This window comes from Notothenia rossii, assembly GCF_949606895.1.
Source record: "Notothenia rossii genome assembly, chromosome: 6".
NCBI lineage: Eukaryota > Metazoa > Chordata > Actinopteri > Perciformes > Nototheniidae > Notothenia > Notothenia rossii.
In genome coordinates, this window is record NC_136909.1 from 6,317,681 (window position 1) to 6,337,696 (window position 20,016).

A 20,016-nucleotide genomic window follows, 5' to 3' on the forward strand; every position below is an offset into this window, starting at 1 on the left:
GAGAGAGAGAGAGATAAATAGATAGATGGATAGAGATAGAGAGATAGATAGATGGAGGGAGAGAGAGATAGAGAGATAGATAGATGGATAGAGATAGAGAGATAGATAGATGGAGGGAGAGAGAGAGATAGATGGATAGATCGAATACAAATTGTGGAGGAGCTCTTTCCGATGCTAGCCTCCATCCTCAACGCACCGCTCTGTTGCTCTATATATCTCATATTAATGGAACATACACACTCACAAAGTTATTCATTTTTTCGTGGGGGAACATTTTTATAAAGTAATAAAGATGTCACATTTATTCCTTAACTCAATGATGCCTTAACCTTTCATTTATTTAGACTGAAAGACTTTCTAGTTAGAGCAATGCAAGGCTGTTTCCTGATAACACGTGCTTTTGATGAATATTTCAGTGAACAGCGCAGAAACCACAGCTTATTAATGCCACAACATCTCCCCAACCCAAACCTGATCCCTGACTGTTTAATCCTGCACATGAAAGGCTCTGTGAGGATGATACGGATCCATTACGTAAGGATACAGCAGATAGCATTTATTATTTAGGGGAGTGATCCTCTCCAAAGATAGAGAGGTCTTCAGATCGACAGCTCTGAGGGGAACACGCACACACACACACACACACACACACACACACACACACACACACACACACACACACACACACACACACACACACACACACACACACACACACACACACACACACACACACACACACACACACACACACACACACACACACACACACACACACACACACACACACACACACACACACACCATGTATCACTTCAGGGGACATTACATTGACTTACATGTATTTCCTGGAGACTTATCCTAACCTTAACCATAACCAAGTCTTCACCCTAAAATGAATGATTCCCCTTATGGGGACCTCCAATTTGTCCCCATAAGGGAAGCGAGTCCCCACACGTGACTGTGTAAACAGATTTAGGCCCCCACAAGTATAGTAATACTAGGCCACACACACACACACACACACACACACACACACACACACACACACACACACACACACACACACACACACACACACACACACACACACACACACACACACACACACACACACACACACACACACACACACACGATAATGAACATTTAAAAGCATGACAACCTATTATTGTGACCATCGGCTGAATGTTTCTCAATCAGTGATACGTGTGTATAAGTGTTACCGGACATCAGTCTTTGTTGTTTCTTTAACATTAAAATAGTCAGATGAGAGGCTGGCTATTCAGTTTTAGACAGCATCTTTACAAGGTGTTAAAGAGGCCCTAATATTCTCATAATGTAATGTTCATATTTTCATTTTGTGCTTCTTCTACTGTGACATGTTTGCATGCTTAAACGTTTAAAAAGCTCTTTATTTTTCTCATATTTTGCTGCAGGCAGTAAATAGGCACAAATACCCCATATGACACACTACAGGAAAGGGAAACACCCCCAAAAAGCGTACTAGGACCCAGTGGCGGACTGGCCATCGGGACGTATCTCGATGGGCCGGTACTGAAGTGGGCCCCCCCCCCCCCCCCCCAGTCCCGGGCTGTTTTTAAGTCCCAGTCCGCCCCTGCTAGGACCCCTCTAAGTACATTTGTCAACCGGTTTCAGTCTCTACTCTGATGTAACAGTCTGAAAGGAGGGCTCTCTCTCAGATTGTGCGTAGGAACAGATGCGGAGTGTGTTGTTCGTTGAGACAAAAGAGAATGCAGGTGCTTTTTAATCCAATGTAAGAGCCACTTGCAACTAATAGAAAACCATCGAAGCATCACTTTGTTTGTCACTCAAAGATCACTGGAGCTAGTTAGGTTGTTTATAAGGATGCTAATCAGGATAATTCTTTGGACTAAGCTCTTTCAGACATTTACATAACAAATGTTCACACTCTCTCACAGCTTATTACGAGACACATAATGCTGTGAATTTCTACTATACTTCTCTGCCTGGCTGTTCTGGGTCTTTTTAGGTTACAGCGCTCTAAGCAGGTTTATCCATGCCCTAAACTATGACTGGGCGAAAGGAAAGCCCCCGTATAATCCCCACTAATACCTGTTTACAGCTCAGTCTGGCCGCCTTTTATAAGCTAATTTATTTAAAATAGGACCATAACAAATAATTAACGCAAGGAAATGATTCTGCCAAGCCAATTAACCTGCGCCTCACGCTGCATCGTTTGACGCTCCGTTGCTTTCCTGCCATCGGGAAGAAATATCTGCGGCCCCTTCCTGGAGGTCAAGCTAATCACACGTTGCTTAATTAGCTCGTTAATGGTGCAATGCTGTGACAATGTCAATACACGATGGAGTGTTAGTGCGCTGTGATTGGTTGTAATCTCCACATTTGTTTCCCTTGGCGGTACCTTGCTCCACCAGGAAGTTAGGAGTACGTTTATGAATCAGATTATAACATCTGAAGGAGACATCGGGCCTCAGCACTGAATGTGTGAGTATGGGAATCTGAACCTCTGCAGACACTTCTTAAAAGGCCCCTCAGAATAAGCAGTGCATCAGGACCATGCACTGCACATAGCTTACATTCCTGATGGGAGAAAGAAAAACGCATTTCAGTCTAAAGGTCAGATCTTCACGGATTGTCAGATGTTGGTGTTTCTTTTTGCTTAAGATTTTTATTTCAAGGTGGAAGAGATTTGCAAGCTAAATATTTTCAAGTTTGCAGGGGTAATGGGGTGTGGTTAAAGGGGCCATATTATGCACATGTTCAGGTTCATATTAGTATGTAGTATCTTTACAAAAAAAAAGCTAACTCACTACAGGAAAAGGAAAACCCAAAAAGCATAATTTAAAGATACTTTTTCAGTTTTTTGATTCATTGCTTTTTGGTGCAAACACTGCTGTCACATCACACAGCAGACATTGCAGTTGTTGCAAAACTATGAGACCAGTGATGAGTATTTAATAACCCCTGAACCATCTGATCTAAATTCTGCCCTGGAGATAAACAGCACCTTCGCTGGGAAACATCCACACAGTCTGTGCCCTAAGCAATAAACTGATATTCATAGTTAGTCATTTAAACCAGTAGTTACCTTGAATGTGAATCCTACGGCTAAACAGACAGAACGAAGAGCCCCACTCAAATGTCATTAATGGAAAATCTATAAAAAAAGATGCATGGCTTTAAGAGACAACTTCTCTCTGTGTGTGTGTGTGTGTGTGTGTGTGTGTGTGTGTGTGTGTGTGTGTGTGTGTGTGTGTGTGTGTGTGTGTGTGTGTGTGTGTGTGTGGAGAGCATTGATGCAGCCTTTGTATTCCATCCAGCAGGCTCACACTGCATTACATTATCGGACAAAGGTGAAGCATTATCCATGATTTAGATTTCCACTGGGACGGCTGGCGGAGAGAGAAAGAGAGAGAGAGAGAGAGAGAGAGAGGGACAGATAGAGAGATATATATCTATATCTATAGATATATATCATCAATAATATGTAAACATTTGAAATGTATGTTAATGTTGTTAATTATTTTGTATTGTGATGCTTTGGCAACATTGTTTAATTTAACTTTCATGCCAATAAAACCCCTTTGAATTGAATTGAATTGAGAGACAGAGAGAGAGAGAGAGAAAGAAAGAGAGAGAGAGAAAGAAAGAGAGAGAGAGAGAGAGAGAGAAAGAGAGAGAGAGAAAGAAGAAAGAGAGAAATAGAGAGGGAGAGAGAGAGGGAGATAGAGAGGGGAGAGAGAGAGAGAGATGGAGAGGGACAGATAGAGAGGGAGAGAGAAAGAGAGAGAGAGAGAGGAGAGAGATAGAGAGGGACAGATAGAGAGAGAGAGAGATATAGAGAGAAAGAGAGAGGGGAGAGAGATAGAGAGGAACAGATAGAGAGAGAGAGGGAGAAATAGAGAGAGAGAGAGAGAGAGATAGAGAGTGACAGATAGAGAGAGAGAGAGATAGAGAGAAAGAGAGAGGGGAGAGAGAGAGAGAGATAGAGAGGGACAGATAGAGAGAGAGAGGGAGAAATAGAGAGAGAGAGAGAGAGAGAGAGAGAGAGAGAGAGAGAGAGAGAGAGAGAGAGAGAGAGAGAGAGAGAGAGACACACACACACACACAGAGAGAGACACACACACAGAGAGAGAGAGAGAGAGAGAGAGAGAGAGAGAGAGAGAGAGAGAGAGAGAGCGAGAGAGAGAGAGAGAGACTCATTCTTCTGAAGCACAAAGAAGAATTATTCCGGTCAATTATATATTTCTTTCATAAGTAAATGGAGCAATGGTAAAAAAGGAATGCAAAATCCCAGTGTCCGCCCTAAATTGAATTCGGCCTGGCTCGCAGTAATGTCGCTGTAATCTAATGACACAAAGACCCCAAATAAATCTCCATTTGTTTGTTTCCCCGGGGATCAGGATTAAAGCGAGTCACATTACAGTCTGGACCTCACTGAGAGGAGCAGAGGCTCCTTCTTATACAACTCAGTCCAGAGAATCAACCAGTCAGTGGACAGCTGAAGACACGTCTTTTTAGATTAGCTTGTTATTAGCAACCCCCCGCTTTAAATGTTCTCTTAGTCTTTATTACTTTATAGAGAGAGCTGCAGTGACGCGTCCTACAACCCGGAAGTAAACTGCTTCCGATTCCCTCGACAAAAACCAATGCAATTTCTCCATAGGACTTTGGAAAATAGCTGGAGATAAGGTCTGTGGTTGAAACACATTTAAGAGACGGATCACGTTTTGTTCAGCCGGATAATCTCCACATGTCTACCCTACTTTTATCATTTCTAATCATAAATCTAGTCGCCAGAAGCAAAATGCTAACGTTACGCTATAAAGGAACTACAGCCGAGTACAGCAGCACAACGTCACGGCAACTTAAGATCCATATTCAAACATACAGATTCTAAATGGTACAAGTTGAAGCGTGTGTTTGAACAGTCTGCAGGAGGCAGGAGGCAGGCACTTGCTCTCAAGCAGAACAGAAACTAACCTAGAGGAGTGTTCACGTGTTCGGTGTCACTGCTGATGGATTTAAAGGTCCCATGTCATGGCCATTTCCTCTGATCATAATTCCATTGTTGAGGTCTACTAGAATAGATTTATATTGTGCAATTTTCCAAACTCACATTGGTTTCTCATACAGCATCTCTGTAAACTACGTGTATTCACTGAATTTCACTCTCTGCCTTTAACGGCTCGTTGTAGCTCCAGTAGCTCCAGCCCCCACCCTCCCTGTGAGCACAGTGTGCTCTGATTGGTCGGGACGTTGTGAATCGCGCTGAGCTCCGTGGAGGTGTGGTTTCCTTGTTTAGCGAAAGACAGCCTAATTCACCCTGAGCACACACAAAGTCACAGCCGAAGTAAAAACAATAAGTGTGGCTTGATATTGAGTAAGAAAAAGGTTGATAAACGCTGTGAGAATGGGTCTGCAGAGAGAATGGGTCTGCAGAGAGAATTTCGCCGCGATCCCAACTGTCTGTTATCAGCCTGCAGCCAGGGAGGAGAGATCAGCAGAGCTGCTTGCACTGAGTGTGTGTGTGTGTGTGTGTGTGTGTGTGTGTGTGTGTGAGGAAGTCCGTGGATTGGTAAATTTGGACCAATCAGCGGGGGCTTAACGTAACGGCTCCACGGATTGGTCCATTTCGTTCCGGGTACGGTTGACATCATGCGTACCCGGAAGAATCAATGGACAGTGACGTATCTCCAATAAGGCGTTTTGGGGAGGTATTTTCTGTGTTAGAGTTTTACCCGAAATGCTAACTTACTTACGGGTTTTAGGACGTGTCACTGCACCACTCTATTGTTTTATTTAATTTATAGGTTGTAATCTTTTTATTTGTATTTCTGTTGTACCGATATGTTCACTTTGTTTTGTGGCGTTTCATATTTTTTAGATTGTTGCATCGTCTCAGTTGTCTTATCTGTCAGAGAGAAACCATTATTTATTTTATTATCATACATTTTACCTCCTTGTGTCTATTAACCTGATCACATTTTATATTTTGTACCTTTTTAAAGTTCTTAACAAACAATCTGAGGGGAATTTCTGTTTTTTTTTTTAACTTGTGATGTGTCGTTTTGTAAAGCACTCTGAGCGGCATGTGTGTATGAAAAGTGCTGTATAAATAAAGCTTTATGATTATTATTATTATTATTATGTCACTCCCCAGCAGGAGGAGAGGTGGGGAATGTTGGGAATATTATGCATGGGTTAATTTGCACGTTCAGGAATAGCTTTTGTTCCACATCACAGACTCCCACCGTGCCATTTGTTCTGGTTCCTGTTCCAGTAAAGGTTTCGCTGAGCATACATGTCCCTTTTTTTTTTAGAAGCATGCGCGTGAATATTCATAAAAACGACATGCAATCTCAACTGGGAAGCACAGAATACGTTTTTCAAATACAGCCAGTGTCTTCAAACCAGTGTATACATTTAAATGCGCTTCAACACATGAAACAGTGCAAAGGTTTGGTTCATTGTAACACCAAAACCCCACGAGCCTTTCATTGGATTATTTTACCTCAAAGGTCTCCTAGTATTCTGTTTTATATAAAAATATCACAGGTCTCAGATATATACAGAACATATCTCTGATTGGCTGAAACACCAAACACATCATTGCAGCATTACCCATAATCCCCTCTGTTTCAGCCCTGTTTCCAAAGTGCTGATTCTCTGTCTGTTACTTTAGATGAAAATAAGGAGCCCCTCCCCACGCCCCTCTGAGAGACATTTGGTTAAAAAGAACTCAATGGTGCTCTAGGAGGAGATTCAGGTGATAAGGTGGGGGGGGGGGGGGGTTACCTTGGTTGCTGATTGGCTAATGGTTACACAAGACAAAAAATCCTTATGACATCATAAAGTGGCCAAAATCTGATCAGCTCATTTTCAGACAGGTTTTTATAGAAATGGATCAAAAAGAGAGAGAATCTTTGTTCCTGAAACTTTCAGAGTCTCTTTCCACAGAGGGGACACATGTTGATGTAGAAGAGACATGAAGAAGAGGGGACACATGTTGATGTAGAAGAGACATGGAGAAGAGGGGACACATGTTGATGTAGGAGAGACATGAAGAAGAGGGGACACATGTTGATGTAGAAGAGACATGGAGAAGAGGGGACACATGTTGATGTAGAAGAGACATGAAGAAGAGGGGACACATGTTGATGTAGAAGAGACATGGAAAAGAGGGGACACATGTTGATGTATAAGAGACATGAAGAAGAGGGGACACATGTTGATGTAGAAGAGACATGAAGAAGAGGGGACACATGTTGATGTAGAAGAGACATGGAGAAGAGGGGACACATGTTGATGTAGAAGAGACATGAAGAAGAGGGGACACATGTTGATGTAGAAGAGACATGAAGAAGAGGGGACACATGTTGATGTAGAAGAGACATGGAGAAGAGGGGACACATGTTGATGTAGAAGAGACATGGAGAAGAGGGGACACATGTTGATGTATAAGAGACATGAAGAAGAGGGGACACATGTTGATGTAGAAGAGACATGGAAAAGAGGGGACACATGTTGATGTATAAGAGACATGAAGAAGAGGGGACACATGTTGATGTAGAAGAGACATGGAAAAGAGGGGACACATGTTGATGTATAAGAGACATGAAGAAGAGGGGACACATGTTGATGTAGAAGAGACATGAAGAAGAGGGGACACATGTTGATGTAGAGGAGACATGGAGAAGAGGGGATACATGTTGATGTAGAAGAGACATGAAGAAGAGGGGACACATGTTGATGTAGAAGAGACATGAAGAAGAGGGGACACAAGTTGATGTAGAAGAGACATGGAGAAGAGGGGACACATGTTGATGTAGAAGAGACATGAAGAAGAGGGGACACATGTTGATGTAGAAGAGACATGAAGAAGAGGGGACACATGTTGATGTAGAAGAGACATGAAGAAGAGGGGACACATGTTGATGTAGAAGAGACATGAAGAAGAGGGGACACATGTTGATGTAGAAGAGACATGAAGAAGAGGGGACACATGTTGATGTAGAAGAGACATGAAGAAGAGGGGACACATGTTGATGTAGAAGAGACATGGAAAAGAGGGGACACATGTTGATGTATAAGAGACATGAAGAAGAGGGGACACATGTTGATGTAGAAGAGATATGAAGAAGAGGGGACACATGTTGATGTAGAAGAGACATGAAGAAGTGGATTTTATAGGTCCCCTTTAAAATAAAAAATAAAAACAGATCTCAAGTAAGGTCTATACTGTTTCTGTGTTTCAAAATAAAATGTCCGTCCACTGGTTATCCAAAGGAGTTTTTATAAAAATAATTGTTTTAAAAACGCCGGTCGGCTTCATGTTAGCTGTGTGAAGATGAAGGTTTGATGACGGTTTGTGATGAAAGTAGAATCTGTACTGTAGATTGGTTTTTCAAAATTATTACACAACAAAAACTTGAAATCTTGCCCAGTATATTTGTCTAATATCTAGTCAGAATATCTCTACTCCTGATATAAGACATAATAACTTCAGCAGTAACACTGCAGTGAGATATCGGGTCTCAGATGAAACACATATTCTTTTACATATTTATTAGAAAATCAGCAACTACCATCAGAAAACTGAACACTTTGGAGAATTCGCGGCTTATATTGTAACACAGTATTTCCTGATTCTGGTCAAATATAGTTCAAAATGAGTTCTCCAGCTAATTACAAGATCTGATTTATCTAAATATCCCTTCTTATTCCAATACATCTGACAAGCTAACTTGTTCATTTGGCAGATTTTCTACTTATTTCAAGTGAAATCAGCTTATTTTCATTATTGTTTCACTTGCTTTTGGAGTTACATTTTTTTTGTAGGAAGCTGTCTGTCCTTGAATTTAGAGATGTCCCGATCCGATCACGTGATCGGGGATTGGAGCCGATCACGTGATTTTCAAAAGATCGGAATCGGGAGAAAAAAATCGGGGATCGGGATTTTTTTTTAATTTACTTTTTTTCAATACTTTTTAAAAAAAAAAATCAATGTTACAAAACAAAAATGACCATGTTCAAGTCTTAAAGTCATCCTGAGGCCTTAGTTTTAGTTTCAAATTCCACAACATCATGTATGTGTTGCTTCTTTGGGGCTTGTTTTCATAGACCTGGTTGCTTATTTCTCTCAAATCTGGCAACAGAGTGGGCAGGGCGCAGTGTCTAATTGTAGCAGTAAGCTAACGAGTACTGATAAGCTTTATTTTGTTTTGATCCAATGCTGCACAACTGAACTGATCCAATGCTGCTGTGAAAGAAAGAAGCTATATCCATGTTGGATAGAATATCCAATTTAAATAAAAATATAACCTTAAGGGACAACTTGAATGCTTTTTTTTCTCTTAATGCATTGCATAAAGATCGGATCGGGAAAAATCGGTATCGGCAAATTGTCAAAATCAAATGATCGGAATCGGATCGGGAGCAAAAAAAGGTGATCGGGACATCCCTAGTTGAATTGCATTTTATACTTCAAAAACACATACAGTATTGGAAAACTTAAGCAAGTCGGATTGCAAACGTTAAAGGGAGTTAATGACGTGGATTTAAGTGGATTGCAATCCTAACAATCTATTTTTGGAGAAGCATCGCAGTGGAAAATAAACTGAGCACACTGTCACAGCGTGAAAAGTAAAGATAGGAACAAAGACAGAGTCCATTTAATTACTTTCTCGAAGTTATACCAATATCTTTATCTACATTAGATCTCACCTTTGAGGCACAGATAGAGCTGTTGGTGAGGCCTTTTTTCGATGCAGTGCACAGACGGACAACAAAGCGTCATTAAACCACATTTAACACATTTTATGATATGCTTTTGTGTTTTTGAAACAGCATGTCCTTGACTAATTCCACTGTATCTCCACATTTGTTTTGATGAAAGCATTGGTCTTCCTGTGAACTGTGTGAAAGCAAGACCTTTTGAATTCATTTCTAAAGAAGAAACAAGGTCAACACATACTGTATATCTTATTTCATGAAACATCTGCGATGAAAGGGTTTTCAAAATCTGCTTTGAAGGAAGGAAGATGTAACCCTGACTGAATGAAACCAAGTTTATTCCATGTTAAATTAACCGATGTTTGCGAAGATGAATATTAAACGATTGGAAGAAGAATCTCGGAATCTGTTTTGGAAATGACGAGGAGGGTATCCTTTGACGAGCATTTTTATAAATCATAAGTCCATATCGGGAACACTTAAGCAGAAGTAAGAGGCAGCTAATGAGGTGCAAGGATTTAAGTGCATTGCAATGCTAACATTTGGAGAAGCATCGCTGTGGAGAACAAACTGAGCACACAGTCGCAGCATGAGGAGTAAGGATAGATCAAATAGGCACAAAGACCATTTAATTACTTTTTCCAAGTTATATCACTCTATGTCACATGTGTCAAACTCAAGGCCCGGGGGCCAAATCAGGCCCTCGGTGGATTTAATTTCGGCCCGCAGGATAATTTCGAATTACTTTTGGATCTGGCCCGCCGATATATTGCACCTTCACTCCATCCTGAGGGTCTCCTCCGCTCAGAGCCTTACCCCAAAACATTGATGACCTTTCACCCAAGATGAGATGCCAAGTAAGGGAAATAGTTTTGTTGAAGCTGTTGTTGGCCTGTGGGAAAATGTAATCATAAGAAATGACTCTGCAGATAGAGCCATAAGAAATGAATGCAACTGATTATTTAATGTTGTTTTTATAGGCAATCATTTAAGCTTTGTTAGTTCCAGGTTTAAAGTCCTTATCTTGCGTAATTTACTGTAGCTGAAAGATCATAGAACTGTTTCAAAATGCATTAACTTGTTGGGTCTTATTCCAGTAACACGTGATATAGATCGAATATCGTTTCCTATTTGCTGTAAATCACTTGTTAATATCGGGAAAATGGGTCAAATTCAGAGGTATCCAGAAAAGTCTGGATTCAAACTTGCCGCTGCTTGGTGCTGTTTCGTGACGTCACGTGTGGTTCCGCGAATCCTGGTGAGTTCAGCCCGTCCCAGCATCACACAGTGTAGCATTGCTGGTATAGCCGCATGTCAACTTTGTGTATCAGTGTTTATCTCCGAGTTTGTCTTGTTTTTTCCGGATCATGGTGAAGAGGTGTGTCGTTGGCGGGTGTAGCAACACCAATCGGGATGGTTTTACCGTTCATTTGTTCCCGAAAGAGAAGGTTTTAAGGGAGAAATGGGAGCGATTTGTGCAATCCAGACGGCAGCAGGGAGCCAGACAGCGGCAGCCGGGAACCACACGTGACGTCACGAAATGGCCTGCTTCCAGAAGCAACGTTTTTTTATTGGACCTAATATTTTTCCTTTTTTTACATATTATTCAGTATGAAATAAAGAAACATACATTGACTATCTGTTGCATACACCCCCCAGAAATCAACTGCCAAAAAAAGTTTTTAATGTAAGATAAGGACTTTAATATGTGCAATAAGTTCATTTCAATAAGTTCTGCAATAAACATTGAACCAGTCCGGCCTTCCACTAGTACTGATTTTTAATTTTGGCCCACTGTGTATTTGAGTTGGACACCCCTGCTCTATGTGGTTAGCATTTACTCATATCATCTATGTAGTTGCTCCAAAAAAAGCTGTGTCTAACTCATTCCCAAGTAAGTTAAAAATGAATTTTTGTAACTTGTCCTTTAATCCCGGTAATAACAGAAAGATTGATCACCTCTGTGCGTAAAAATGTTAATTTAAACTCATACATTTTTGTACATTTTGAATTGTTCATTTCTAGTCTTTTAATTTCTCAAATGCACAATGCCTTGTCAGTATGCTGCTGCAATGCAAACATTTCACAAATTGTAATCAATAAAGTACATCTTATCTTATCTTGTCTAATATTTCATTATTTTTCGCCAGATGGAGAGTAACTGTAACTGCGCATGTTGTGCTTGAATATCATCCATGTGCATTTCCAGTCTCACTTCATTAGATCTGCAGCTCTAATATGGCGAGTCGGTTTTGAACCTTTATTGGCTCTGCAGAGCTAATTAAAGCAGACAGGAGGCACGAGGCTGCCTTAACGCTCCCCTCTGAATATAAAAGAAGACGAGGACTTACCCTTCAATGTGACAGCGGCACGTGGATTACTATAAATAGATGGTATTTACTGAATAAATAGCCTTTTAATTGAAGGGCTGCAGTGAGAGCATTCAGCTTTATATACAACAAGAGATGTTTAGAACATCAACGGTAAAAACAGATAATGGGGCCTTAGAGTCAAAGGTAAAAAACAGGCTCAGGGCTTAACAGGTTAAAATAATAGGAATATGTAGGAGGTTAGTGTTAAACAAAAAAGCAACAGGATTTTAACCCACTTATAGGATTTTTGAAGTAAAAAGCTAACGTTAGGCTATAAACCGACTACAGCACGGTCACATGACTTCTCTAACACTAACACATTATAGATCTCTAAGCGGTTGACCAATCACAACAGAGCTGACCATCAAACCAATCAGAGCAGACTGGGCTCTGGTTTCAGACAGAGGGTGAAAAGAGGTGCTGCAGCACAGACAGTATGAGAACAATAAAGAGCTTTTTGAACATTAAAGCATGGAGACATGTAGAGACACTACATACTGATATACACCTGAACATCAGCAGGAGAGGACTCTTTAAAGTAGAGACACTACATACTGATATACACCTGAACATCAGTAGGAGAGGACTCTTTAAAGTAGAGACACTACATACTGATATACACCTGAACATCAGCAGGAGAGGACTCTTTAAAGTAGAGACACTACATACTGATATACACCTGAACATCAGCAGGAGAGGACTCTTTAAAGTAGAGACACTACATACTGATATACACCTGAACATCAGCAGGAGAGGACTCTTTAAAGTAGACACACTACATACTGATATACACCTGAACATCAGCAGGAGAGGACTCTTTAAAGTAGATACACTACATACAGATATACACCTGAACATCAACAGGAGAGGACTCTTTAAAGTAGAGACACTACATACTGATATACACCTGAACATCAGCAGGAGAGGACTCTTTAAAGTAGAGACACTACATACTGATATACACCTGAACATCAGCAGGAGAGGACTCTTTAAAGTAGATACACTACATACAGATATACACCTGAACATCAACAGGAGAGGACTCTTTAAAGTAGAGACACTACATACTGATATACACCTGAACATCAGCAGGAGAGGACTCTTTAAAGTAGAGACACTACATACTGATATACACCTGAACATCAGCAGGAGAGAACTCTTTAAAGTAGAGACCTTACATATTGATAGAAACCTGAAAATGAGGAGAATAGGGCTCCCTTTAAATCTGACTGTCAATCCATGAGCACACATTGTGGGAGTTTATAACTATTTAACATTATATTATATTTATATGTAAAGTAAAATGTGCATCTTGATTGAATCAAAACACAAGCTCATTACCACCAATGTATCTCCCAAATGTTAATTAATAATTCACTATATTTACATTTGACTGTAACTACCTCACTGTTGATTTGGGGAATCATATTCAAATCTGCCCTCAGTGTGTCTTGGGTTTGGTAAGCTGCTGATTTAAGAGCTTCAGTGGGTGTGTGAAAGAGATCTGCTAAATGAGAAGCAATCATGCAAACATATTTCTCTCCGTTGCACCGAGGCTTCCAGCGCTTATTAAACAAAAAGGTTTTCAACTTCCTGAAGATGAGAGTAATCACACCACATCCCCAAGTGTGAAAATGAATAATAATCAAAACAAATCTGAGAATGAGTGTTAACTTTAACAAGCAGGCCAAAGCAAGAAAACAATATTTAAAATAATACTTTGGAAGAATCTGCACGTGGACTTGCATTTGCTATTTTAACCCTGGACAGTTGGCCTCACCGCATTTCATTAGTTTTTCTTTTAATTTCTTACTTGAAATATATACGTTTATACTGTTTCTACTTATACATTTTCTGTTCATTTATTTATTTTCTTTAACTGTATTTTTTACATCATGTGCAAGGCCTCATCATCATGCTGCTGTGACAAAAGAAGGCATTTTGGATGATTAAAGTATACGTAATCTAATAATCTACAGATGAATAATCTCATTTCAGCCTGATAAACACAGCAGTAAACATCTCTCCAATCATAGCTGTGTTTTTTATTTATATTTTAATACTTTAATTGTTGTGTCTGGGCCCATATTCCTAATCTTTAGATAGATTATGAGCCTGTTTCACATATCTCCATTGTGTGTACTCGAAGCGGTTACCTGTTATACACACCTTGGTATCTGACTTGATGATTGCCTCTCTTTTAAACTTCAGTTCAATAATCTGCTTAGAAAGCTGAGGGTGAAGCTAGGTTTCTTTTTCAGGAACAAGTCCTGTTTCTCGCTTGAGGCCAGGAAAAGTCTCTGTGACCTTTTGACCTGTGCTGGGCTATGGGGATCTGATTTATATGAATGCACCAATCTGAACAAGTTAGATGCCGCCTCTCACAGTGCTCTGAGATTAGTTACTAACTGTAAAGCACTTATTCATCACTGTACCCTGTATGCCAGGGCAGGTCTGCCTTCACTAACTGTACGGAGGCTCAGTCACTGGTACATGTTCATCTACAAAGCCATGTTGGGTAAACTACCAACTTATGTCCGCTCTCTGATCACACGGAGAGTTGCAGGCAGCTATTGCCTGAGATCTCAGGATAATAATAATAATAATACATTTAATTTATATAGCGCTTCTCATCTGCCAAGACAAATCTTGAAGCGCTTCACAGCAAAGGACACTGATACAATTTGAAAGATAAAAAAAAAAAAAAAAAAAAGATTACATAAATAAATAAATAAAAATTCGTAGATAGCGATAAAAAATGGCAATGCTCCAGGTGTACCATGCTCAAAGTTTATTGGAAGGCCTGCCGAAAGAAGAGGGTCTTAAGGCCGGTTCTGAAGACCTCGGTGGAAGGATGTGTTTTTATTACATGTGCCAAGTCACTGTTTTAGGTACTAAAGCTTTTATGTGCGAGCTTGGAACACTCTGCAATTTTTTTTTAAACTGAGCATTTTGGTTCCCCTGCACCATTTTAAAGCTCGATTGGATGAAATGCTATTTGATAATCTTGGTACCCGTCATTGTGAATAGGTTTGTAAAATGTACCCCTGTAATTATGTTGTATGTCGTCCTTTTTTTTTTCTGTTGTTTTTCTGTTTTCCATGTGTAACCAACGTGCTGCAGGTCTCCCTTGAAAAAGAGGTCGTTGATCTCAATGGGATTTCACCTGGTTAAATAAAGGCTACAAACAATGCCTAATCACACACACACACACACACACACACACACACACACACACACACACACACACACACACACACACACACACACACACACACACACACACACACACACACACACACACACACACACACACACACACACACACACACACACACACACACACACACACACACACACACACACACACACACACACACACACACACACACACACACACACACACACACACACACACACACACACACACACACACACACTGACCTGGGAGGACATGCCGTGGCAGGGGTAGAGGATGGCTTTGTCGTCGTCCTCAGATCCCTGATCCAGACAGTAGCCGCTCGCTTTGCTGTTCCTCACCTGAGACACAACAGGGATTCATGAGTGAATGATTAAAGGAGAGGGCGGTCTCAGGGGACTCCGCAGTGTGAGCAGAATACAACACACTCTGTCCTTAGACCTTCGAAGCACACAAGGAAAAACTCACAAAGAAACCTCACGATTAATCAGGAAAACATTTTAAACTTTCTTGAGAGAATCAGAGAAGGATCCCTCTCCAAGGACGGACAATATCCAATTATAACAAATACATTTTAAATAACAAAAATAATAAAATGAATGCGTCTTAAAAACATGGGTGGACTGAGGATGGAAAAAATATTTGATGTGTGACCATTAGTATAATAATTAAGGGTTGACTTCTAAAGTTTGATATTTTGGGGGAATGATTAATTGTTTTGACGAGCATACAACACTCTCTGTCCTTAGATCTTCGAAGCACACGATTAATTGGGAGAAAAATGTTAAATACGTTCAGCAAAATGTCTCCTGTGCATTTAGGTGTTGCTGTGCTGCGAGTAACACGCAAGGGGAACCGGTTGTTTGACGCTAATAATAGGAAATCCATGTTGCCTTTTTATCCTATTCCGCAAAACTTATAGTCGACATATTAACGTAGTGTTAGCGAAACTTCAATGTGTGCATGTGATTGGAAAAGAGTCTTAGGCCCATTCCCAAACCGCCCCCTTCACCCTACCTCTCCGTTTGCGCGTTCACGCGGAGGGTCCGCCATATTGAGGGCTGTTCCAAACCAACGAGTGTGGAGCGGTGTGGAGGGGGAGTGAGCTACCAAGCCCTCAAACAGGGTTATGGCTCGAAAGGATCCGTCTAATGTAAATATGACGTCACGTTCTCGTTCTAACTCTCGTTGTAATCGGAGCGGCTCGGTTGTAATCGGAAAGGGTCGGGGTGGGCGGGACGCGGGAAGAGACGTCGTTCTAACTCTCGTTGTAATCAGAGCAGTGGTAACCACTCAAAGTCCTCAAGAGATAGGAAACGACAGCAGTGTGGGACCTTATTGCGGGAAATTACTGAGCACACATACCACCTACAGGATGAGACGTTCATGTGTACAGTGATATCAAGACTAAATGATCTTTTGGAGGACGTAAAGCAACACACCCCACATGACAGTAGTCTTCCTCTCACCTTCACGCCCCCCAAACACAAAAGGCAGAAGAGGACCATAACACCTCTCAGTACCAGCCATCGTAGACACCCTTTTTCAGGCCGGGTGGGTCATAAAGCTGAGGTCATGAGATCCAACTACAGAGTGGACAGCTTGAACAAGATTTTAAAAGCTAAGTCCCCAGAGTCTAATGCGGGAGGAGCAGGCAGGGGTACGAAGAGGAGGATAGATGCTTTAGGTAAGAAAAAAGTATATTTACTTTTGCCATCTCCTCTATATTCACAAAACACAGCCAATCATCCATTCCAATCCTATGTGACATGGCACAGTTCATTTCACTCCAATAGACATTGGTATACAAGAGACCATTAGTCTTCTCATTGTGCTTATTGCTGTGGATAGGTGTTAACTATTGTTGTTGTATTGTATCATATCAAAAGTTGTTTTCATCCAAGGCACCACCGCCAGGTGAATGTTGGAAGCTTGGAGATGAATGAAGCTGTAAAGAGGTGCTAAGTAAAACAACCTTTTGAATCCATTGCATGTGATTGATGTAGTTATAAAAAGTATATCATAAGCTGTCATTACAGTCTAAATATCTAACAGCAAAAGGAGGAGAGGAGATGAGGAGAACAGAGGAGAGGAGACAGCAAAAGGAGGAGAGGAGATGAGGAGAACAGAGGAGAGGAGACAGCAAAAGGAGGAGAGGAGATGAGGAGAACAGAGGAGAGGAGACAGCAAAAGGAGGAGAGGAGATGAGGAGAACAGAGGAGAGGAGACAGCAAAAGGAGGAGAGGAGATGAGGAGAACAGAGGAGAGGAGACAGCAAAAGGAGGAGAGGAGATGAGGAGAACAGAGGAGAGGAGACAGCAAAAGGAGGATAGTCTGAGGAGAAGATGAGGATAGGAGAACAGAGGAAACAGGGAAAGCAGAGTAAAGAGCAGAGTTGAAAGAGAAGTTGAAAGCAGAGCAAACAGTAGCAGGAGAAGTAGAGCAAATGTAAAAGTAACTTTGAAAAGTATCAGCAAGAAGATCAGAGTTGCATAATGTTATTTTGTTTTATTCGTTACTGTTATATTAATGTTGTAAGTTAATTTTTGTACATAGGATAATAAAGATGATCTTAACCTTGAACTCGATTCATGACCTCATTTCATTATTAAAACCTTAATATCAAATTACAGACTGGATTCAAATTAGGATCTCCAAATGTGTTGATGTAATGTTTGTGATAAACTGAAGGATAAAGTGTTCCTTTATGTGTTGAGAAAATTCCCCTCTCTCCTAAGCCAAGTAAGGTGTTTAAAAAGCCTCTTGGATCAGCTGGAAAATGCATCATCACAAAGCTGAAAACAGCTGTTTCACTTTACTTTTGAAAGATACGACAGAGACAAAGCTACACATATATGATGATATTATAGAATATGATGCATTGCTGCAGATTAAACTACCCAACGGGATATAAAGGTAAACACATCTACAGCAGTAACATGCAACATACATTATATTGCACCAGGAGCTATCTTGGGACTTTTACTGCAACAACGTTGACTTGCCTGTGAATACAAAATAAACCATAGTGTTGCTGATCTACAGTTTTGTCATTCTTCTTTCAACAGCAAGACCGCTAACAAGTATTTACATACTTAATATAGTTTAGTTTCTCGCCATCCCAAACGTAAACATTCAGCCACGTGACTGCGCTTCCGAGCCGCTCCGATTACAACGAGAGTTAGAACGAGAACGTGACGTCATATTTACATTAGACGGATCCTTTCTAGCCATAACCCTCAAACAGCGAGTCTGCAGCGGTGCTGACTTCAGACCGGTCTCTACCTGACCGGAGTCACGCTGTGTGTGTCCGTCAGGAAACACGCTGTTTACAAGTAGTTCCAGCAAACATCCACTGATAAACTGCGATGTTAACAACCTCATGATAACCTCATATGTTTTAACTTAGGATCATACCTGTGTTTAGTCTAGAACAAGGTCAATGTGTGCATTTTATTATAAAGTTGTGTATATTTACAGACTGTTGCAAAAACTAAGAAGCTTATAAACATCAGGTTTAAAACTAAAAGAGCTTTGAAACACAATGAAAGATGTTTGGAGTTTTATTTGAGTTATTCATTTACATTTTTTGTCTAAGAGATGCTGACGGTAACTTTCTCCCCAAAAAAAAGTCAGGATAACGGGTTAGTATCTCGTGTGCACGAGATACTAACCCGTTATCCTGACTTTTTTTCTTCTCTCAGTTCTTTTTTTAATTTTTTCATGTCCCTTAGGGGCTCCGTAGATTTGAAACCGTTGTTACATACAGTTACGGCATTTCCTGTTTCTGCCAGAGAGAGGGGAGGCCGTTCGAAACCTTGCCGCTGTATTTACTCCCTCCATCTGACGGGAGGGAGCCTCGTTGAGCTGCGAGTGCGGCTACAGACGGAGTTCACTCCGTCACGGAGGGGTAGGGTTGAGGGAGTGGTTTGGGGTTGGGCCTCACTCATTGAGTCTAGTAGAGTGCCGAGCCGTTGTTAATTACAACTTGTTCCACTGTTCATGCAACACAGCCTCCCTTCTTGTTCAGTCTTATTGTCTACTATAAGTGATGACCTGGCCAGGACAAGCGTCTTTCAGTTTTTAGATAAGTGCTATATAATGTAAGTGTCATGTTTCATTATTATTATTATCATGCAGTGACCAAATCCCACTCCTCTCCCTCCAGGTCTGCAGACGGAGGACTGTTCTGAGCATGAGCTCCGTACATCTTCATTTCCAGGGTGTGACATATCTATCATGTGCTGATGTCGGGAGGTTTCCACTCGGCCGCTCCGGTCAGCATGGCCGAGTTTTGCTGAAGCTCGGAGACAGATGGGATTCACTTCTGCTGCTGTGGCGGCCATGTGGCGAAACACGAGGCTTGTCGACAGATTTGAAATAGTGCCACTTAAGAAGCTGCCACTCTGAGAAATTCATTTCCTGGGTGCCAGAGCCAAAACAGGCAGCAGGGGGAACAAAGAGAGGTGGGGGGGTTGAACATTCACACTGATGAATCTAGAGGTTAATTGAATGGATTCTGACATTGCAGTTGCAGAGCGTATTGATTTGCGTCTGTTTTCCATTTTAAAAATTGACGAAAAACTGTGAATTTCAGTAAACACTCTGGAGCGTGTTCAATTCTTCCACCTGTCATAACCCCGTTCCCCCCCCCTCTGTGCTGAGTGCGCTGCCGAGCCCCTAACAATCAGGTTGGAATGGAAA

The 20,016-nt window shown here is 41.1% G+C and overlaps 1 protein-coding gene across 1 annotated transcript in view; it reads right to left on the reverse strand.

The window, feature by feature from the left end:
• Positions 1-20,016, reverse strand: part of galnt9 (polypeptide N-acetylgalactosaminyltransferase 9) — a 145,202-nt gene that overhangs the window by 2,873 nt on the left and 122,313 nt on the right. Inside the window, exon 9 of the mRNA XM_079687088.1 lies at positions 15,558-15,653. Within this exon, the coding sequence (XP_079543214.1) occupies positions 15,558-15,653 (96 nt within the window). The remainder of the gene's footprint in view (positions 1-15,557; positions 15,654-20,016) is intronic.